Consider the following 21,685-nt stretch of genomic DNA (forward strand, 5'->3'; position numbering starts at 1 on the left):
TTTTAGTTGGTTGTTCATCTAACATTTTTTTAAATGTTACTGCCTTCAGAATGTTCAAAGAACATTCAAAAGTAATGTTTCCATAATGTTTGTAACATGATGAAATGGAATGTTCTCAAAATTACTGTATAACTAAGAAAAACATTTAAAAACAAACAAACAAACAAACAAACAAACACTTTGAATGTTCAGAGAACGTAATGGGAACATTAGCAAAATGTTTTAGAACATATTTTATTTATTTTTATTTTTTATATCATTATATTTTTGTTAAGACTGGTACATATTTCTTTCGTTTTGGGCCTGTGATCTGATCCTAACTTTTCACACTCTCACGAATGTATTTAATTTGTCTATTAGAATGGTTGTCATAAATCTGTGCATCAAAAATTTTGTAAAATGGGATCCAGAAATGTAGTTGGACTGGATTATGACCTCGAACTGAACTGTATAACGACTCCCTGATAACATTTGGTAACCCTGGTAATATTTCTGTGTAAATGGTGTTTGAATGTGTTCACTATTGAAACCTATATAATATTTATTATATATTTTGATTTGCTTATTGTGTTGTCACTCTTCTAAATGTATTTTTAAGGTTTTATGAAATTCCATTCAAACCTGTGTTTTGTTAGTTGTCAAAAAAAATCTACCAGTGAATGCACTGGTCTGTAACTACTTCCTTATTTGTCCAGATATTTTTCTCTCACTATCTCCCTGTTTCTGTGTCTCGCTCTGCTGCATTTATGTGTCTGTCCTCAGAGAAAACATCTCATGGATTGTGGGAAAGTGGAGATAATGCATGTGACAGAAACGACTGACTTGTAAACAGAGTCTGTGGGCACAGGTGAGACGACACACAAACTGTCAAACACAGAACTGTGCAACTTTTGAAATGCATATTTCTGATGGTGTGAAATTTGGTCAGTTAACCTTAGAAGCCTAATGGAGGTTCTGTGCAACAAACTTCTGTATTCTGTAGAGCAATCACTTCCGGTTCAGGTCTTTTGTATGTGCTTTGTTAAATATAAAATGGTTTTGCTCAAGATGCCTTCAAAGGAGCGAGTAAAGATGAGATTGATATTAAAATATTTATAATTAAAGGACCTACTCATATTTGTTATTTATTAACAGGGGCATTTTAATTCTGCATTCTTTTTCTGTTAGAGAGAAAAATGAACATTTTATTGTCACAAAATTAAAGGCACCATGAAATCAAAATAGACAATTTTTCTTTTTTGTGGAACATTGCAGTATTTATTATAAATGATTTATATGTGCACTTTTTTTATTTTTTTTTATTCATGTGCACTTGTAATCTTTATTCAGAACAACTTCTCCTTCCTCTTGCAGCAGCGACATCTCTTCTCTGATTACATGTTTACTTCTGCGAGGGCGGGGCAACCTGTCACTCACATGAGATCCGGCAATAGCAAACCCCAACCATCCAATCAATTTGTGATGAAGTCCCGCCCTAAATTTTTTCTTGTTTGAGAAGTTTTCACTCAGATATTTGTCTACAAAGACTATCGCAACTTCTGTTTCCGTTTTGTGAAGTTATGACCCATTTTAACAAATATGTTTATTTTTTAGTACATTTTGTTATTTCAGTGCTGGAAAACTCCATTCACTTTTCATCTGATCAGTCCCTTTCCTCACTTACTGCTGACGCAGTTGCCTCAGAAGGTCTGCTGGGGTCATGTGTCTCTTTACTTCTGTCCTTCACTTCCTGAAATATTCCACTACAGTGCCTGATGCTTTGCTTCAGCTCCCGCAGGTCTCTTTGAACTCCCTCCAGGATGTCAAGTTTTGACAGTTTCTTGTCAATTGAGGCCAGAAGTCTCTGATTGTGATCGCTCTCAGTGATGCTTGAACTCTCACTGCAGCATTTTGGCTCCTTCTGAGTCTCCTGCCACACCATCTCAAAATAAGAATCTATGAATGCCTCCAGCTCCTGAATGTTACTGTCACCCCATTGATCAATTAGATTCTGCAGGCTCTCTGATTGGACAAAATCCATAAAGGCTCTTTCTTTTGCAGTTTGAGCTGTGTAAGGTGGACTGCTGTGATGATATGGAAGGCCCAGCCCACAAAACCTTTCCTCCTGAGATTCATTCCTGAATAATCGTTGTGCATTCATTGGTTGCTCAGTTGGTGAAACATGGAGCACAGCAAGAGAACCGGTTTCAGGCCCATTTATCCTATTAACACCAATCAAGGATTCATTTGGGTGGAACCATTCTGATCTGTTGAGCACCACTACTAGTCTTTGATGAAAGTTTCTGGGTAACGAGGTCCTGGCTAATCGGACACTCCTGCAGGCCAGTGCTTCATTTTCATTTTGCAAAAGGCTGGAGTCAGTGATGGTAATTCTCGGATCACTGGATGTAGATGGGAGCAAACGTTCAGAAATCCCACACATTTGATGCTCTCCTGGAATGTCAGTGTCACCTGATACAAAAAGAGTTACAAACACTTTAAATCCATTTTCAGGATGACTTAAATACAGTAAAACTATATGCAATAAACTATGTAAGCTGGAAGAAAAAAAGCGAGACATTATATAAACTTTTGATTACAAAGTATAAAGTCCGAATTGAGAGATATAAACTCGCAATTGTGTGAAAAAGAGCTATAATTGTGAGATTAAAGTAGCAATTACTTTTTTTCAGTGGTGAAAACAAGCTTACATAATAAACTGAGGAGAAATAATAGTAAAAAAAAGATAACTTGCCATAATGGATGTTTGTAAAGCTTCTAAGGAGGGTCATTTGTGCTTCCCCAATCTGTATCCTTCCTCTGAACCTCAATCCATCATGTACCAGAGGTCGTTGAATGCTCCCTCGATTTTCTGCACTGTTTAGCATCTTCTCTAACACCATCTCCTCTATCTTCTGCATCAGTTCTGTGACCTGAGTGCCATTGTCTTTGATCTTGTTGTTGAAAACCTGGTATCTATTTCCGCATTTCTCCACCAGTGCCTGAAGCGCATCTCCTTCACTTTCAATGTACCGCTCCACGCTAACATCACCGAGCCAGTCTCCATTTGTGAACAACACAATGGTGCTGTTCCATGCTTTCCCTCCCAGAACACGCAGATGGTCCTGAGCTGCTTTCAGGTTCTTTAGCGTGAATGAGGAACTGGCATTGACAACCAGCAGGAAGATGCAGATCCCGCTGGCTGAACCAGTAACCCAGTCATCGAGAAGTTTCCTGCTGAACTCAGCAATATCTGGATACTCAGATGTCCAGCCTGGTGAGTCAATGATCTCAACCTTTGTCTCACTGACCATAACGGTACCTCTAATGGGTTTTTGGCTGTCAGGTTCTTGTCCATCGTTACCCAAAATACAGCATGCAGATGACGTCTTGCCAGAGTGCTTGCCGCCCAGGAGAAAAACTCTTATAGCTGAGGGCAATTGCACTTGATCTGTTAAGAGAAAGAAAAAAATTCTTAAAGGGATAGTTCACCCAAAAATGAAAATGCTGTGATCATTTACTCACCCTCGAGTTGTTACAAACCCATAAGACATAGGCGCTTTTCCACTGCGTGGTACGACAGGCTCGGCTCAGCTCGCTTTACTTTTCCACTGAAGTTTAGTACTGCTTCAAAAGTGGGTGGATTATAGACTAATCATTATAGTTGCACCGCCTCTACTGCCGTGGATCCGCTCCTCGGCTACCAACGAGAGGAACATCTGCTCCTCGTCTACTGACCACGCTACAGCTGTTGTGTGCAACGGTTGTTTAAAAACGTTGTGCAAACAAATGATGAAATCTAGCAGGTTTGGTGTCTCGTGTCGTAGCGAGCCGTACCAAGCCATACCTTGCAGGGGAAAAGTGCCATAATTTATTAAAAAATTCAGGAAGAAAAGGTTCTTGACTTACTCTTAAAAGCTCTCAAGCTTTCTCTTCGTCTCAGCACATTTTCACGTCGCAGCTTTGCCCGGTCTTCCTGTACTTGCCGTTTTTTCTCAATCTCTTTAAAAAGACTCTCATCTGTATGAAAGTGTCTCATGCTATTTCCTGCTGTCATCTCCTCTATCTTCTCCAGTAGCTCTGCTGTCTGGAACTTATTCCCAACGCTCTTGTTGTTTAGCACATGGTAGCGATCTTCACATCTCTCCACGAGCCACTGAAGGGTCTTTCCTTCGCTTTCAATATACTGCTCGATGGTTGTGTCACCAAGCCAGTCACCAAAGGTGAACAGCACTAGAGAGTGATTCCAGACATCCTTACTAACAAGCTCAATGTGCTCTTCAATGGCTCTCCTGTAGATCTCTGTGAATGACCTGTCCAACCGCACCACCAAAAGGAAAGCGTGGGGACCGGGTGGACACAAATAAACACTGTTGACTATTTCTTGTTTGTCGAAAGATGAAGAATCCTGGATGAAGTAGTTCATCCACCAGCCAGGTGTGTCCACCACTGTGACCTCTCTTCCCAACACTGTTACTGTTTTCTTCATGCACCGTGTGGTCCGCTTCTTTGCTGTAAAACTTAGGTCACTTCCTGCTGCTAGAATGCTGTTTCCTGTTGAGCTCTTCCCTGAGCCCTTTGCTCCAAGCAGGATGAGTCTTATGTTTTGGTGTTGAGATGAGTGCACTGAAGGGAGGAAGAAAAAGAATTATTAAGTTTTACAAAATAAATGCATATGATAAAATACTAGTGTCAAGTCAAATGTATTTAGATGGCACTTTATACAAATACTAAACAGGATAATAACAGTGATACTGTTGTAAAATGCCTCAATTCTAAAGGTTCTCTCAAAGTTATGAACAAACATTCTTCCAGTAATGGTAATAGAATGATTGTTCAAAGTTATCTGGTCTTTAATAATAACATTATTTTATATCGTTTATGGAAGATTAGTTGGACATTCATCTAACATTACTTGTTTCAGAACGTTCAGAGAACATTCAAACGTAACATTCCCGTAATATTTGCAACATGATGCAATGGAATGTTTCCTTAACGTTCACATAACCATGAAAAACATTTAAAAACAACTGGACATTTTGAACATTCAGAAATAATATTACTAAATTGTCTTTTAATTGCACATTAATTGTGTCAGTGTACCTTATTTTAAAACCCACCCTTCAGAGTAGATCTCTGTTTGCGTATCTTCATCAGTCTCTGATGAGCCTTGAGATCCACTTCCCTCTTCCTGTCCTCTATCTCCTTTAAAGCCTTTACATCCATTTCAAAATGTTGTCTTTCTTTTTCTGCAACCATTTTGTCGATTTTCCCTATCAGTTCCATTACTTGGCTGGCATTGCATGTTTTTTGGGTGTCAAAAACATGAAACCTGCCACTGCACTTCTCCAGGAGCCACTGGAGGGGTTTACCCGATGCCTGAACATGATCCTCAAATGATTTATTTCCTAAGTTTTTGCTTTTTGTGAACAGCACCAGAACGTGACCCCAAACCTTTTCTCCGAGGAGCTCAAGATGCTTTTCTACGGATCTCCTCCGCTTTTCTACAAACACAGAGTCTGTTTTCACCACTAGGAGAAAGACGTGAGGCCCTGGGAGACTCAGGAAGACACTGTGTCTGATTTCCCTCCTGACCAGCTCTGGTGTGTCTTGTGCTGAGAAGTCACAATACCAGCCTGGGGTATCCACCACCGTCACACTTCTCCCTTGTGCCTCAGCTTTTCTTTTCAGGCAAGTGGTCCGTTCATGGAGGACGAACTCTTCTTGGTTTAAGATAGCGTTTCCCACTAAGCTCTTTCCAGAATTTCGGCCTCCAAGTAGGATGATCCTCAAGTCGAACAGATGCTGCACATTCCCTTGATTAAGAGACAAGTGTGATATATTTTCAATGTTTTAGATTAGAAGACATTACATTATTCGGAGCTCAGGATAATACCCATCAAACAAGGGTGTTCTCAGAACTTTAGCTGGCGTTCTGGCAAGGTTCTCTTAAAGTTATAAACAAACATTCTTCAAGTAATGTTAATAGAATGTTTAGTCAGAGTTATCCGATATTTAATGTTTGAGTTCAGAGAACATTCTGAAATAACGTGTTCATCACTTAATGGGAGCATTAGCAAAATTATCTTATTTTTGTTTGCTGGGTATATAACATGCCAGTACTGGTGTCTTCCAAAATGTATATGCAGTGCTTCTATTGTCCTCAAGCAGTAACAGATTAATAATTCAAGAAATGGACAAGACCGTGAGACATGAAGTTAAAATATAACCTGAAATTATACATCTAAGTATGCATAGTTTATAAAGACATACCCAATATGACCCACAGCTGTAACTTGCACTTCTAAATAGACATCTAAAAGACACAAATACTGACTCAAATATTGATTACTTACTAAATAAGAAGTGTGAAATATACTTAATAATCAATAGCACAGGTATTGATATGAAGACAGAAATGGTGCGGTGACAAATTATATCACAAACACCACAGGGTATAAATATAAAAACCTGTGGTACATGAGTCACTTTCCTCCTCCAACAACAACCATTAATAATAATGAAAATTATATGTCTGTGAGGACATTTGTGAATAAATATAACGAAGTAAAAAAAACTTACTTTGATCCTGAGAAGTTCCTTTTAGAGCCATAATAGGTCATGTAGGTGTTTTATTCCGATTGAGAATACAAAAACACAACATTAGCATTGGTTCGCATATGTTACAGATTCCTGTATTTTTTTTCATAGAGCATTATTGTTTTGTTTCAGTTGAAATGGACAACACAAGTGAATCATCGTTAGGTGTGTTTTGTAACGTGTAATGTCAACTTTTTCCATGGGTCCGAAGTTTATACTGTAATAAACCAATCCCTAAAGTGAAATACCAAAACGCCACTCCCTCATGTACAACAGAGCTATATACTTTTGAGGTTGTGCTTAGCTCATCTTGCTCTTTAATATTAAAATAGGTGATGAAAAAAGAAATCATGAATTTACTAATCAAACTGTATTTTTAGCTTTGTTATCAGTGTTACACTTTTCTCAGTGTGTGCGATTGTTTCAGAGAGATTGATCACAGAGAGAAGGGCAACGTTCACAACAGTTAAAGCTTAAACCCGAATACCACAAATAATCAGCAAATCTGAGTGTCCTCCTCAAGCGAGTGACGAAATACAATACAAACAGAAAAACACAGATAAGCAGTTTGATCATGCACTCCATGAGACAAGAGGTCAATCAACTGAGGGAAAGCAACAAAAACTCAGAAGTAATGAAGACAGGAGAGATTCCTGTGAAGAGACCAGGAAAGACAGCAAGGGAAGAAGTAACCAGAACTTTGAGGGGAAAAACAAAGAGGAAAGCACTTGCATCTATGAAAGAAACACATTGATTAAGTGGACAGAATGGACACTAAAGGTAAGACAAGGTTTAAACCCCAGAGATGTTCATTACTGCATGCACTTATTGTGTAGACTGACAGTTTTGTGCATTTTCTCTTTCCTTAAAGACACCATGAATGACCAATAGGCTGTAGGTATACATCTAGCAATAAACCATGATGACCTAATGAGTTGCAAGTTGTATTAGGGGAGGGGCATTCTCGTTAGAGAGCTTTTGATTGGACAATAATCTGTGTTGTGCAGGATGAGTCATCAATATTTTTGGTCCATTTGTTTTTGGTATACACTAGCTTCACAGCTACACAAATTTTAATATTTCACATATTTAGCCACTAATTGTAATTCCTTTCTGAGCGTAAAACATACTTTATACCTTTTTCTAAACCATATTTCATGTCATACTGTATACAAGTATGTTAATCACATTTTGTCCCGTTTTGTCAATGATGCAAAAACTTGAGAAAATTAGATCCAGGCAATGATTAGGTCAGAGATCAAATTTGAATAAGCAATACCAACTTTATTAATTAAAAATTATAGAGACAAACAAATTAATTAAGTAATTAATAGTTAATAATAAAATCTAGAGTATTGTATCTAATAGATGAACATCAGAATATAGAGAAAGAAAGAACGAAATTAAGACATTTGCAGAATAAAATGAGAAGAGAAGAAACAGAAGCAGCCAGAAGTAGAAGACGCAGAAGAGATGCGAGAAGCAAAAAGAGAACAGAAAAAGCGAAACTATCAAAGACCCAGTCCGTTTTATGCCATAAGTATAGAAAAACTTACATCCCACTCAAACTTGGCTTACTAAGAAAAGGTCAAATGGATTTATCTATTATGTAATAGACTGGTCAAATGTCAAAAATAGATGGAAACAGATAGGGGTTGTTTTGACCCCCTTTAGGAAATTTTGCAGATCTTGCATTATCACATGTCTGAAGAAATGGAAACAGACATATTTTGATACATCAAATTCAAATGAGCAACTAATTCTGAAAATGCCATCGCTTCTGCGGTACTTGGTAGGCGTCTAATATCTAACCACAAACGTGTCAACATGACCTGTCACATTGAGACACTTTGAAGAACAGTTGAATATAACAAGCATACATACTCTTAAATATAAAAGAAGAATAACCATAAAGGGTACAATAAAGAGTAAATACTTGAAAATATGATGAGGATTAATATATGGAGGAAAGGTACATGAATATATGAAATCAAAAGTAATATTGATAAATCATAAACCATAAATGATTTACATAAAATATAAATAAAATGCATAAAGATGAATATTGACAATTTTTGGATCCACCACAAGTATAATCTGTTAATCACATTCTATCCCGTTTTGTCAAATTAATTTTTTGTACATAAATACACATACATATCTTTTAAATTTGCTTCTAATATAATGACAAACTTCACGATAATGACCAGAGTTATCTTGACAAAATCCATCATATAATTTCAAAATCCGTTCCCGCTCTTCTTCGCGCCTCCAGCACACCGGAAATCGTCATCGTCCCCATTTCCCCCTGGCGACTGTCACTTCCGTATGATCGTATTAAGCAACACGCCGCTGCGCGACACACTCACGTACACACACTAAAGTCCAAACCGCTTTTAAAACCCGGATTTATCACATCGAAATGCATATCAAAACAGGTGAGGAGCATACTAAAATTGTATTTTGCTAGTTTTTAGCGTTCAAACGCGAGTGTGTTTTGTAATAAGAAGTTGTTTGTGCTCGAGGCGGGACGGAATGAGCTCAAGACTTATGAAACTTTTGATTCTGGATGTTTCTGGACCTTTCCGAGGTTACTACCATCTCTCTTTGTTGTCGTTTAGATTTTTAATGATCTGAAATAACAAGCAGTCGCTGTTATTTAATATGACGCTTCGGGTTTGTTCTGCTGAAGGCGGTTGTTATGGGCGCTAAACATCCAAACACAAGCGGCCTGCTGCTAGCGTTAGCAATCTTCAACACACTTAAACCCCCAAACGTTGTTAATGATATTTTGACTCATATTTAGCGATTTAATAGTGGGTTAGACGTACAAACGCTTTTATTTTGTTCATTTAGACTATATAAAATGTGCGCCAATATCTGCGTGTTAGTGTCGTTTCCAAACCGGTGGTGTATAAAAAGCGTGAATCCAAAAAAAGTCGCTGAAATCAGTCAACTGTAATGAGATGTTATTAATAAGCGTTATTTAGTTGGATATATCTTACAGAGCTGTCTTGTTTCTTCGGTTAGGCCTCTCCGAGTTTGCTTGATGTGTGAATAAGGCGGCGGATAGAAATTTCCAGTTACGTCTTGCTACGGCTGACCGATTCAAGACTCCCTGCTTTGCTTGGGACATTTGTATGCAATTCTCCCATGCATTTCTTATACTATAACACAGTTATGAATGTAATGGAAATGTATAGGGGATGATATGATTGGGATTGCATTAAAGTTAGATATACTCAAGATTTTAGACGACTGAATGTGTTTCATGATTGAATAATTTAATTTGATTTGTTCTTTAGGTACTTGGGAGTCAAGCAATGCAGTGTGCGAGTCCGACCCCTTGTGTGATCCGGCCGTCCTAGTGTCACCCACTAAATCAGAACCACAGATCCGTAACCGTCGCCTCTCCCCCGGCTCTGGCAGCTGCGGTGGGGGAGGAGGGGGCTGTTCCTCTGGGATGGATAAACGTCAAGCCTCACCAAGTAGCCTGGAAGGTTCTCTCAATGGGGTGAGCCACACCCAGACCTTCACATCAAGCCGCGACAGAGAGCGTCGCACCCCAAATAAAGCGAGAAGCTTTCGACAAAATGGCCCTAGAGTGGGGCCACGTTCAGATGAGAGACACTCCCGAACCGGTCTGAAAGAACGATGGGTGGACAACAGCTTGTCTTTGCTCAAACCTCCACCTGCTTTCCCTGTGAAAGACAGCCCCGCCAAACTGCAGCCGGCCGTCAGCTATGCCTCCAAGGTGAAGGCGGGAGGAGGTTCTGTTGGGGCAGCAGAAGAGCCACCTGGTATCGGGGTTTTGCTGCAGAACCAGTGGGGACTGAGTTTCATCAGCGATGGCCCGGAGGCAGATGTTCCCCAGGAGAAGAGTCCGGTTGTCCACCCAGTAGCTGGAGAGGTTACTGTAAAACCCTCTGAGTCTTTGCCCGATCAGGTCCTGAGAGGCTCTGAGAGTTCAGAGGAGCTGCTGCTTAGCTGTCGCCACCTGGAGGAAGCCTTGGAGTATCACACACAAGGTAAGATGATATAATTAAGGTTGCACAAGGCATTTGTCTAAACACACAACACTTTATCTCACTGATTGTTTGTTTTTAATCAACAGAATGGAACGCAATATTATGGAAACAAAAACAAGGTTGGTGTCTGTTAATTTTCATTAATTAGTGGTCGACCGATATGTATTTATTTATTTTTATTTTGTTGGTGACCAATGCTGATATCTTATAGAGCAGGGGTTATATATGTATTTATTTCTCACTATTTAAAGGTAGTAAAAACATTTGCATAGTAATTCATTTTCATAAAATTTACTTTAAAATAAATGAAAGACGAAAAAAAACCCGAATTTGAACTTGATGAAAAAAAATCTTAAAAATAAACGTACTTTATATGGTAACTTATTGATTCTGTAATAGAATTTGACACAAAGACATTTAGAAAAATGAGTAAAACAAAAGTAAACAGTGTAACCAACAGTGCACTCAGTAATCTGGTAACATATTTTGTCAGTTAAAGACTGGTAACACTAATTTTATGCACAGCACAGTGAATATGACATGAATAAGACGTAGTGACCAACTGGACATAGTGCAGTGTATTTTGAAATACAGGGTTTAAAGTTTGCCCGTCATGCATCTCCAGTGAAGTTGAACTCTCCTGTCCACATCCAACTCACTTGAACCAACCGTTACATACAGAGTACACATTTTTATGCAGTCTACAAATGCACACTACAGATCCCATGGCTGGATTCACCAGAGTTTGTGAAATGTTTATTAGATATTCAAAGACTTGTTAAATGGGTAGTTAGGGCTGCACGATTAATCGCATGTGTTTGTCATGCGTGTCTCATCATTAAAGCCGGTTCTGTGATTAGCGGTAAATGTCCATCACCTGCTTTCAAATGGAACGGCACTTAATATACAGAGCCGTAGTTCGCAGACAAGCTACGCAATATCGCGTTCATAATCGAAGGCGATTCATCTGCGATTATGAACGCGATATTGCGTAGCTTGTCTGCGAACTACGGCTCTGTATATTAAGTGCCGTTCCATTTGAAAGCAGGTGATGGACATTTACCGCTAATCACAGAACCGGCTTTACTGATGAGACACGCATGACAATCTCATGGGATTAATCGTGCAGCCCTATGGGTAGTTCAACCAAAAATCATTTACTCGCATACAAGTTGTTCCAAACCCGTATGATTTTCTTTCTTCTGCTGAACACAAAAGATATTTTGAAGAATGTTTGTAACCAGAGAGTTGATTATAGCCATTGACTTCCATAGTAGGAAAAAAATACTATGGAACTGAGAATAAGAGCTAAGACACTTGGGTACTTGCATTCTTTGAGCTGTCAAAATAAAAGTCCCACTACCGACACATCGGCCAGAAAGAGAACTTACCTGCCAAAACCAGTAATTTTAAAAATGCTGAATATTGGCTGGTTTGGTGATATATCGGTTGACCACTATTATCTCCATTTAAGAACAGAATGACTATTTTTAGACCGTCATTAACAAACTCACTTTGTTTTTCAGACCCTGCAAAGGTTGTTTGGTACAAGAACGCCCAGGAGTCGCCTGCCTAGCACACACTAACACAGCTTCACAAACACACACACACACACACTCGAGACACACCCCGCACTCAGGTTATCGTCCCCTCAACATTTCTGCCGAGACACTTTGGACTTGTTCCCCTTTGAAGATCGATGTCTTGGACTTCTCGGTTGCCTTACAACAGAGTCTGCCTCAGGCGCAGAGTCCCTCTGCATTCCTCTGTCATTTTAATGGTGGAGAATTGTCTCTTTTAAGGAAAAAAAAAAAGCGTTATCAAGCTGCAATTTTATTTCAGCGAACTGCAGTTTTACAGTTAAGAAATCCCTTTTATTCCTCCCTTGTTCCTACTGTGCGAGTGGTTAAATCAAGCACTTTCTGACCTGTAGTTGAACACGTCATCCCTTTCTCTAAAGACTGAGCTTGTTTTTAGAACCAAATCCTGAATGTCTTTTCATCAGTCTTCCCTCCCACAATAATCCCTTTCTTCCCACACAAATTGTTCTCATGAAGTTTACAGAGGTGCAGCTGGCACGTTATGGCAGCACCTTCAAATGTCTATTGGTCTTAATGCTGTTTTTTTAATATATATATTTCACCCAGATTGAATGTCGGTCATAAATCCTAATAGGAATCCGTTGCTGTGTATGACCTCATTTTTTTTTTTTTTTAGAAGCATACAAATAATTTACACTGGAAGGTGTTCAGAGATTTAATCGAACAGTGTTGCATAATAAAAATGAATAAACTTGTTAAAATATTTCATGGTCTTTTGGTTTTTGTACAACCTAGAAATGTATACTAAATAAAATGGTGGATATATAGTATTTCAGAATCCCATTCATTTTGTAAAATGCTTGTCTGCATTGAGTGTATCAGTAATATACACTGAAGAGCCAAAACATTATGACCACCTGCTGTTGGTCCTCCGTGTGCCAAAACAGCGCTGACCCACCAAGGCATGGACTCTACGAGAACCCTGAAGGTGTCCTGTGGTCTCTGGCACCAAGACTTTAGCAGCAGATCCTTCAAGTCCTGTAGGTTGTGCAGTGGAGCCACCATGGATCAAACTTGTTGGTCCAGCACATTCCATAGATGCTCAATTGGATTGAGATCTGGGGAATTTGGAGGCCAGGACAACACCTTGAACTCATGTTCCTCAAACCATTCCTGAACAATGTGTGGAGTGTGGCAGGGTGCATTATCCTGCTAAAACAGGCCACTTCCACCAGGGAACACCATGAAAGGGTGTACCTGGTCTGCAGCAATGTTAAGGTTGGTGGCATGTGTCAAATTTACATTCACATGAATTGCCGGACCCATGGTTTCCCAGCAGAACATTGCCTGCATACCCATTGTAGGTGCTTTCAACAGTGGACAGGGGTCATCATAGGCACTCTTGATTGGTCTTTTGCTACGCAGCAGATTGCGATGCACTGTGTTGTGCCACATCCCTTCCATAACCATCATTAATTTTGTGCCACAGTGGACCTTCTGTTGGCTCGGACCAGATGGCATAGCCTTTGTTGCCGTCGTGCATCGATGAGCCTTTGGCGTTGAACACCCTGTCGCCGGTTTGTGTTTGTCCCTCCTCGACCTTTACCGGTTGGTAAATTCTCACCACTGCTGACCAGGAGCAACCCACAAACCTTGCCGTTTTAGTGATATTCTGACCCTGTAGCCTTGCCATAACAATTTGGCCCTTGTCAAAACCAGACCTAATATGTGGTCTTGTTTGGAGATGATCAATGATATTTGCTTCACCTGTGATTGGTCATAATGTTTTGGCTCATCCTGAAGATCTCCTGCACTGAATAATCTTGGCATTTACATCTTTGCCGATTCACCACCAGTACTTAATTTCTGCTGCCATGTTTGTCCATCTGTTTAATGCTATTGATGCATGATTGTTTGTGAGTATAATCCTTCTATACAGCACTTCACATTTGTAATCAAAAGATTCGGAATGTTTTTCCAAAATATTCAACAAAATTCTGCCTTCACCTGGAATATAAATCATTTTCTGTCAGACAAATATTGAATTGTGGGATCATGGACTTTATTGAAAAGAAACCGATTACAACTTGACATTCATATTCATAACTAATCAGTTGCAGCAAAAACATCAGTCTCGCCATGTGACCTCTACTTCATCTGTTCTATACCTGAAAAACACAATGGGCTGTTAATGAATGATCACAGTCACAGTTAAATAAGAGAAATTACTGTTATCTTGGGTCTATATTTAATCTCAGCATGCAATTGTAAAATCAGTGGCCTAATGATAAAATGGCAGTGTTATCTTTCATGGGAAGCAAAAAACATGCACAAAGCAAAATGTTTTATCAACCAAATACGTGTAGCTTCTTGATGTGTGATATTGATGTATTTGATGATTGTTTGTGAAATTGTTTACCTTTGTGTAATCCAGGAGTCTGACAGCTCTGTGACGTTACCCGAGCGGAACATTTCCCAACCAGCCTGTGCAATCATCGCTCCATTGTCTATGCAAAACCTGAAGGCACGATATCACATGAAGAAATTTACAACCACAACACTGACTTAATGTAATGAGAACTTTCAGCAATGACATCCGGAAAGAAGGTGATCTTTCTCACCTCTCATCCGTCGCAAAGATTCGAGCACCTCTCTCCTTACACATGACCGCCATCATCTCCTGCAGACGCAGGTTACCTACAAAACAGCACGTATTCAGATGCTGACAAAATTGCAGTAGAGACCCAGTTCTTGCAATGAGACTAAACATATTTTAAATATAGCTCTTACAGCCGACTCCACCGACGATCATAACCTCCTGAGAGCCGCAGTGAGCCATGGCTCTTTCTGTGATCTCCACCAGCATCGCGAACAGAGTCTCCTGTCAATCGCATGTTATTTTTAGTCACTTTTCATAATCATAAATTAATGTGTGTGTTATTGGAAGCATGGTGAGCAACGGTTCAAATACATACTTGTAGGGAGAAACACAAATCCTCAGGTGTGCACTGACCTGTACTCAACATTTTGTGAGCAGCGTCCTGCATGTGAAAAAATTTGTGAGTGATAATATGCTTTTTTTTTTTTTTTTTTTAAGAAACAAAAGACCTAAATCTCCCAATCATTCATCTCACCTCTATATAAGACAAAATCCCAGAAAATGACACATCCATACCCTTCACGGTATATGGCAGCTCTATATACTTGGTTCCCCTTAAGAATGCAAACATTTACATAAATCAACCAAATGCTTTTATACAATTTAGATATTTAATGCTTGTACATGAACCATTAACGTGCATGGAAACGTACTTCTTTGCCATCTGTTCAATGTTGTATCCAGGACTGGGATCATTTGATATCTGTGAATATAGGTAAATCTTTTAATTACAACAAAACCTTATAATTTAATAATCAAAGATTATTTTCCACTCCTCCACAGACAAAAAAAAAAATACAGAAACGCACAAGGTTATCAACCAAACAAACATAAGATTCTATATACTGTATGTGTTTTGAAATTTAATAAGCACTAACCTTGATGACCCTGGCGAACCGATCCAGGCAGTTTCCCACAGCAATGTCGATAGTTTCTCCAAATATTCTGTAACGTCGTTCAGAGTATGCAATAACCTGCAGAGAATTCATGTTCATATCAATTACAAGAAATGTGAGAATGGCAATGTTAGCAAATATTGATATGTCTGCACTTGACATTATAGAACACAAATTAAAAAAAACTAAATTCTAGAATTCTTACCTGGGTATTTCCTCCGCTCACATATAGAACAGTGGGGTTGTGGGCATTGGTGATCAAACGGCCCATTTCTATGTGCCCAATACAGTGGTTCACCCCCAACAATGGTTTGCCCCACAACTGGGCGACTGTCCTGGCCACAATTGCCACTGTCACCAGAGGGGCCCCCATTCCTGGCCCTATACAACAGGAGATATTTGATAAGCGGAGTAGTGTGGGAAAATGCACAGTGTACTACATATAAGTAAAAACATTCACCTTTAGTGTACGCCACACAGTCAACGTCTGCAGGTTTCAGCCCTGCTTCATCAAGAGCCTCCTGGAGGACAGTGAGAATCACACTGCGATGGTGTTTGGCCGTCTCGCCAGGTAGGAACCCTGAGAAGATCATAAGAATATGCAATACTAAAATAGTACTAAGAAAGCATGGAGGCACTTTTTACATCAAAATGACACTGTTCACTAGAGTTAAAGATTGACAGGAAATATTGTGAGGTCTGATGAGCTCACCTTGGCCAGGTGGGGTAATGTATGTGCGCCTGGGGTTTGACAGAACTTCCCCATCTCTGATTATACCCACACCAATCTTATTAGCACTGCCCTCAAATCCAATCACCACAGTCATGGTGTCTGATGGGAGGATGAAACATCAATCTTTTAATGAAAATTGGTCACACTTTAGATTAGGGTCCAGTTCTTATTATTAACTAACTATTAACTATGACTTTTGCCTCAATGAACTCCTAATTACTGCTTATTAATAGTTAGTAAGGTAGTTGTTAGAATTAGGTATTGGGTTAGTAACAGAATATGGTCATGAAGAACAAGGCATTAATATCATGTGCTCTCTAAGTACTAATAAACAGCTAGTATCCTAGTAATATGCACGCTAATAAGCAACTAGTTAATAGTGAGAATTGGACCCTTAAGTGTTACAAATATCTATACAAGTCTTAATGTTGGTCCAGCAAAGCACTGTGTTGTTCTTGGGTTGTGAATGTACTATTAATCTAACAGTTTTAAAATACACACTTAATTTTATTATATATAATTGCATTAACTGTATATTATATATAAATGGTTTCTAATGAACTGTCTGCTGATGTCTGGCTGTCACGGAGCTCTGTATCACATGCTGTTGGATAAAAGAGCCTGGTCATTAATAATATTGATTTAACTGTCGGGATTATCATGGTTTTGGTTAATTATAATAATGCATATACTAAAATGATAATTTTGTCTGTTTATTCTCTTATTTTCCACATCTTCTTCACACTTACCAAACACTTCTTGGTTGTAAGACCATAACAACAGTTAAAATGGCTTTTACAAAATGCCTGGATGAAATGAATGGGCATAAGTGGGATAATAAACTTTTAAAGCTACATTAATGTAGTTTAAATTTCAAAAAGTTGCCAAATCCTTTCTAATGTACTGAAAATAAATGTATGGTGTTTAAAAAAAACATTTTAAAACACTTATTTTAATCAGGCAATATCTCGGACACCTCTTTATGTGGAAACGTGCGCCTCATGCACTGCAGCGGAAAGCTTCGTCGGTGCAGAGCAATTCATAGTTCTGCACAGATTGTGCTTTCAGTGTAATCTCGACTAAAGATTAAAGTGTTCGGTAAGAAAGACATTTTTGTATATAATGAAATGCAAATTTATATTTAGCGAATTTTCATCGCGGTCAATGTAAATATGTCCAAAATCTGAGCGAGCATTGGTTCTTATTGTTTCATTCATTCAGGCCGCACTTTTGGCCAACTTACAGACTGTGAAGTCAGTTTGCTAATTCATGTTCGTTCGTTATTTCAGCTTACTGCAAGCACATGCATTTTGGTTTATACAGTACACGCATTTTATGTAAGTGTTTTGATCTCTTGTGTGCGAACTAAATAGGCTTTTACGGTCTTCGTTGTAGACGGTTGCATGGCTTGCAGCGCACAATTCATTGAACATTTACACATTCCATTGCGCATGTCCTCTCTTGTAGGTGTTCGTGTGTGTGCTGTCAGTTTCTTTCGTGTGTGTGGCCTTAAAACAACTGTAAACATGCCCAAAAGAGCCAAGAAGAATGAGGAAGCTGTGGATGGGGAGACTGGCAATGGAACTGGTACAGTGTTTTAATACCTATAAAAGAAAAAGAGCTGGCATCCTTACAGATTACATCTGATAACATTAACCTTTCTGTCACAGCACCTGCAAAGAAAGAGAAAAAAGGGAAAGAGCCAGAGGCCCCGATTCTGTATGAAGACCCTCCAGATAAGACGACCAGTAAGGATGGCCGTGCAGCCAACATGAAAATCACCTCCTGGAACGTGGACGGTCTGCGTGCATGGGTCAAAAAGAACGGCCTTGATGTAAGAGATCACATGACTCGTGCACTTAATATTTAAAGTGCCCCTATAATGCTCATTTTAAGGTTCATATTTTGTTTTGGAGGTCTCCTGCAATAGATTTTCATGCATCCGAGGTCAAAACACACTTTAACTTTTTCATAATATACATTGCAGCATCAGCTCTTTTCACACAGTGTCTGAAACTGTTTGATAAATGATTCGGTCTCTCAAAACACCACCTTTCTAAGAGCTTCCTTGGTTCTGATTGGTCAGATGGCCCAGTCTGTTGTGATTGGTCTACTGTTTACAGTGCATATCAGAAACAAAATTTCTGAATTTCAGCTCCTCTTGATACACCGTGATACGTACAGTAATGATGGCGTCAGTTTTACCGTGTCCTCATTTACAACTTCAGTGTTTGAGGACGAGTCAAAGTAGACATTTGCAGCAGTCAATGAAGACCATAGACTGGCATTATGCAGATTTGTTCCAAACATACATAGGTTTGTGCAGGAAGTAAGACCGGACTTACTGACGACTCGTTTCAGGTAGTTCAGAATCAGTTCTTTCTTTTAGGAGGCAATAACTCCATTTATCATGCACTTTAATCTTTGCAACTTTGCAAACCTTTTACATTCGCAAACAGCTTTATAACACACTACATATCTGAGAAAGCATAATGGGAGCACTTTTAACACATTGATTGTGTTTTACATGTATATCATGGTCCTTCTTGAACACTGTGTATTCTCTGTCTCATTACTTAGTATTTGTGTGAGGTCTATGTCAGATTACTAGGAATATGGGCCATTTTCCACTCCTTTCTTGTCTGCTTTCAGTGGGTACGTAAGGAGGACCCAGACATACTGTGTCTGCAGGAAACTAAGTGCGCTGAGAAAGCCCTGCCGTCTGATATCACTGAAATGCCCGAGTATCCACACAAGTACTGGGCTGGATCAGAGGATAAGGAGGGATACAGCGGAGTGGCCATGCTCTGCAAGACCGAACCCCTCAATGTCACCTACGGTATTGGTAAGTGTAACAAGGGATGTGATTCTGACCCAGGTGATAATAGTTTGTGCTGCTTATAGTGTAAACGCAACACATGCAACCATAAATTTGTAGTGAGAATTGTTTATAAATCAACAAAAGAGATGCTTTAAGGTCTCCCTGCTGTTTTCTGTCCAAATAAAAGCTCTGTTGGTTAGGTTTTAAAAAGAGGCAAAGAAATGCAGCTTTAAATAGTATTGTAATTTTATTGTCGTCTTGTAAAAAAATATATATTATTTTATTATTATTATTAATAGTAGTAGTAGTATTAAAGGGAAAGTCCATCCAAAAATGAAAAGATGTTTCAAACTTTTTTTCTTCTTCTGTGGAAAGAAGATATTTTGAAGAATGTTGGTAGCCTAACAGTTTTAATTCCTGTTGACTTCCATTTTATGGACAAAAAAATAAAATGGATGTCAATGGGAACCAAAACTGTTTTGTTTTTAACATTTTTCAAAATGTCATCTTTAGTGTTCAGCAGAAGAAAGAAATTAATTCAGGTTTGGAACAATGTGAGGCTGAATAAATGATGACACCGTTTTCATTTTTGGGTGGATTATCAATTTAAATACTATTTTATTTTATAGTATAATAATATTTTTGCATTAATAATGTATTACTTTATTGGTTCAATTCTAGTCATTTTTTTTAATAATTTTAAAAATATTATATTGTCAGATTGAATTGGAGAAAAACTTTTTTGTCCAGAGTTGATCACATGCCAGGTTTGTCTTTATGCTGTGTGATTTGTATTGTTCATCAGTTGCTATTCTTTTCATGGAAAAAATATAAAAGTGTTATCTAAAACCTTGTGATGTTAAAAGGTATCTACACTCTTGTCCAAGATCCAAATCTTTAAGTTTTTGAAAGTTCAATATGTATTTCTGCTTGAGTATAGGTAAAGAGGAACATGATAAAGAGGGTCGGGTTATCACTGCTGAGTTTCCGACTTTCTTCCTGGTCACTGCGTATGTGCCCAATGCCAGCCGTGGTTTGGTGAGGCTCGACTACCGCAAGACCTGGGACGTGGATTTCCGGGCCTACCTGAGCGGCTTGGACGAACGCAAGCCCCTGGTGTTGTGTGGTGATCTGAATGTGGCCCATCAAGAGATCGATCTCAAAAACCCTAAGGGTAACCGCAAGAATGCAGGCTTCACCCCCGAGGAGCGTGAGGGCTTCACACAGCTACTTGAGGCCGGCTTCACCGACAGTTTCCGGGATCTGTATCCGGAACAAGCCAATGCCTACACCTTCTGGACCTACATGATGAACTCACGAGCCAAAAATGTCGGCTGGCGTTTGGACTACTTTGTGCTGTCGGCCGCATTGCTCCCGGGTCTGTGCGACAGCAAGATCCGAAACACGGCCATGGGAAGTGACCACTGTCCTATTACCCTGCTTTTGGCTGTGTAGATGAGGTTTCTCAGGGCCGCAACCGTTCAGTTCCATTAAGAAAATCCCTGATTCACTTTTTAGTGCTTCATGCATAGACACAGAAGGGTCTAGTCCTGTTAGTCCTAGATTAGCATTTTCTTTCTAAAAACCAAATACAGGTCCAAATATAGGCCTATGTGTGTGGCAGACATGTATTGAAAGCAGTCATGGTTGGTTAATCAAATTGTTGTGCAGCTTTGGTTCAGTCTGCTGTTATTGATCTCTTGAAAGCAATCTATCAATGTTTTAGAAAGATTCCTCACTGTTATCTAAATGACAACCCCTGCCAAACTACTGTAATAAACATTGTCTCAGATTATAGCAAAATGTTTTGAAGCTTGTAAAATACCTTGACTTACAAAGATCTATGATGCGATATATGATGTTTTTTGGATTTTGTCTTTGGTGCTATTTTAACCTTTTGAATTTGACAATACTCCCAACTTAGTGACTTAGTTAGTTGTAGTTAAATCTTACATATATTACATAGTCAAATGATTTTGTTTTTTGTGTTTATTTCACTCTATCTGTAACCATTTTTTTTAGGATTTGAAATAAAGTAGTTTATAAAAAAATAACGCTTTAATCTTAATTTTTTATTTGTTAAACCTTATAATTCTCATTACAGCCATTAACAAACACTGTTTTAATGTACAAATAGAAATGAAACTGATATATATATATAATGAGCAGTTAACGCATTTAATTTTATATATATATATATATATAATTAAATGCGTTAACTGCTAATTTGTAAATATTATAGCGGGCAGTAATATTGAAAATGACAAAGTTATTATAGAGGGTTACACATTTTCTTTTAGAACAAGTAAAGCAAGTACAGAACAAGCCCAAACTGCTCGTAATAAGTGACAATAATTAGTGAATTATATTTACTTGACACTTAAACGACAGCAGAATTATAAATCATGACGAATCATGAACGTTAATT

The 21,685-nt window shown here is 38.7% G+C and overlaps 4 protein-coding genes across 7 annotated transcripts; 2 read left to right on the plus strand and 2 right to left on the minus strand.

Annotated features, from left to right (window-relative positions):
* Positions 1-83: 83 nt before the first annotated feature.
* Positions 84-7,078, minus strand: si:ch211-214j24.15 (GTPase IMAP family member 8). The gene is made up of 5 exons (XM_067391502.1): positions 6,562-7,078; positions 5,100-5,795; positions 3,889-4,605; positions 2,735-3,430; positions 84-2,451 (listed from the first exon to the last, which is right to left on the minus strand). Exons 1-5 carry the CDS (start codon positions 6,590-6,592, stop codon positions 1,643-1,645), a joined length of 2,949 nt encoding a protein of 982 aa, XP_067247603.1. The 5' UTR covers positions 6,593-7,078; the 3' UTR covers positions 84-1,642.
* A 171-nt stretch (positions 7,079-7,249) lies between these two features.
* Positions 7,250-12,962, plus strand: si:ch211-214j24.10 (uncharacterized protein LOC558894 homolog). Of its 2 annotated transcripts, none has more exons than XM_067391504.1 (4): positions 7,250-7,359; positions 9,885-10,607; positions 10,694-10,726; positions 12,134-12,962. In XM_067391504.1, exons 1-4 carry the CDS (start codon positions 7,347-7,349, stop codon positions 12,181-12,183), a joined length of 819 nt encoding a protein of 272 aa, XP_067247605.1. In that variant the 5' UTR covers positions 7,250-7,346; the 3' UTR covers positions 12,184-12,962. The 2 variants fall into 2 exon arrangements, with proteins under 2 accessions (XP_067247605.1, XP_067247604.1); XM_067391503.1 differs by lacking the exon at positions 7,250-7,359 and adding an exon at positions 8,812-9,017.
* Positions 12,963-14,194: 1,232 nt separating this feature from the next.
* osgep (O-sialoglycoprotein endopeptidase) lies at positions 14,195-17,229 on the minus strand. Of its 2 annotated transcripts, none has more exons than XM_067390855.1 (12): positions 17,186-17,229; positions 16,416-16,535; positions 16,164-16,283; positions 15,909-16,084; positions 15,686-15,781; positions 15,461-15,510; positions 15,283-15,361; positions 15,124-15,189; positions 14,939-15,029; positions 14,770-14,845; positions 14,568-14,666; positions 14,195-14,316 (listed from the first exon to the last, which is right to left on the minus strand). In XM_067390855.1, the coding sequence occupies exons 2-12, from the start codon at positions 16,528-16,530 to the stop codon at positions 14,277-14,279; spliced, it is 1,008 nt and encodes a 335-aa protein (XP_067246956.1). In that variant the 5' UTR covers positions 16,531-16,535; positions 17,186-17,229; the 3' UTR covers positions 14,195-14,276. The 2 variants fall into 2 exon arrangements, with proteins under 2 accessions (XP_067246956.1, XP_067246955.1); XM_067390854.1 differs by having other exon boundaries at positions 16,416-16,559; positions 17,186-17,205.
* A 200-nt stretch (positions 17,230-17,429) lies between these two features.
* On the plus strand, positions 17,430-21,267 carry apex1 (APEX nuclease (multifunctional DNA repair enzyme) 1). Of its 2 annotated transcripts, XM_067390856.1 has the most exons (6): positions 17,457-17,534; positions 17,726-17,773; positions 17,904-18,023; positions 18,107-18,270; positions 19,089-19,281; positions 20,198-21,267. In XM_067390856.1, exons 2-6 carry the CDS (start codon positions 17,740-17,742, stop codon positions 20,710-20,712), a joined length of 1,026 nt encoding a protein of 341 aa, XP_067246957.1. In that variant the 5' UTR covers positions 17,457-17,534; positions 17,726-17,739; the 3' UTR covers positions 20,713-21,267. The 2 variants fall into 2 exon arrangements, with proteins under 2 accessions (XP_067246958.1, XP_067246957.1); XM_067390857.1 differs by lacking the exon at positions 17,726-17,773 and having other exon boundaries at positions 17,430-17,534.
* The last annotated feature ends 418 nt before the right edge of the window (positions 21,268-21,685 follow it).

Source organism: Chanodichthys erythropterus, chromosome 8 (assembly GCF_024489055.1).
Source record: "Chanodichthys erythropterus isolate Z2021 chromosome 8, ASM2448905v1, whole genome shotgun sequence".
In the NCBI taxonomy this organism is placed as follows: Eukaryota; Metazoa; Chordata; class Actinopteri; order Cypriniformes; family Xenocyprididae; genus Chanodichthys; species Chanodichthys erythropterus.

What these genes read in the sequence shown, in the direction of transcription:
- si:ch211-214j24.15 (XM_067391502.1), bottom strand. Translation starts at nt 6,592, where the DNA reads ATGGCTCTAAAAGGAACTTCTCAGGATCAAA. An exon ending in AGGAACTTCTCAGGATCAAA is followed by an intron (nt 5,796 to 6,561) that starts GTAAGTTTTTTT and finishes CTCTTAATCAAG; the next exon opens with GGAATGTGCAGCATCTGTTC. An exon ending in CTTTACAAACATCCATTATG is followed by an intron (nt 2,452 to 2,734) that starts GCAAGTTATCTT and finishes TTTTTGTATCAG; the next exon opens with GTGACACTGACATTCCAGGA.
- si:ch211-214j24.10 (XM_067391503.1), top strand. An exon ending in CTTGGAGTATCACACACAAG is followed by an intron (nt 10,608 to 10,693) that starts GTAAGATGATAT and finishes TTTAATCAACAG; the next exon opens with AATGGAACGCAATATTATGG. An exon ending in ATTATGGAAACAAAAACAAG is followed by an intron (nt 10,727 to 12,133) that starts GTTGGTGTCTGT and finishes TTTGTTTTTCAG; the next exon opens with ACCCTGCAAAGGTTGTTTGG.
- osgep (XM_067390855.1), bottom strand. Translation starts at nt 16,530, where the DNA reads ATGACTGTGGTGATTGGATTTGAGGGCAGTGCTAATAAGATTGGTGTG. An exon ending in GGTTCGCCAGGGTCATCAAG is followed by an intron (nt 15,511 to 15,685) that starts GTTAGTGCTTAT and finishes CTATATTCACAG; the next exon opens with ATATCAAATGATCCCAGTCC. An exon ending in ATTGAACAGATGGCAAAGAA is followed by an intron (nt 15,362 to 15,460) that starts GTACGTTTCCAT and finishes TGCATTCTTAAG; the next exon opens with GGGAACCAAGTATATAGAGC.
- apex1 (XM_067390856.1), top strand. Translation starts at nt 17,740, where the DNA reads ATGCATTTTGGTTTATACAGTACACGCATTTTAT. An exon ending in GGAGACTGGCAATGGAACTG is followed by an intron (nt 18,024 to 18,106) that starts GTACAGTGTTTT and finishes TTTCTGTCACAG; the next exon opens with CACCTGCAAAGAAAGAGAAA. An exon ending in CAATGTCACCTACGGTATTG is followed by an intron (nt 19,282 to 20,197) that starts GTAAGTGTAACA and finishes GCTTGAGTATAG; the next exon opens with GTAAAGAGGAACATGATAAA.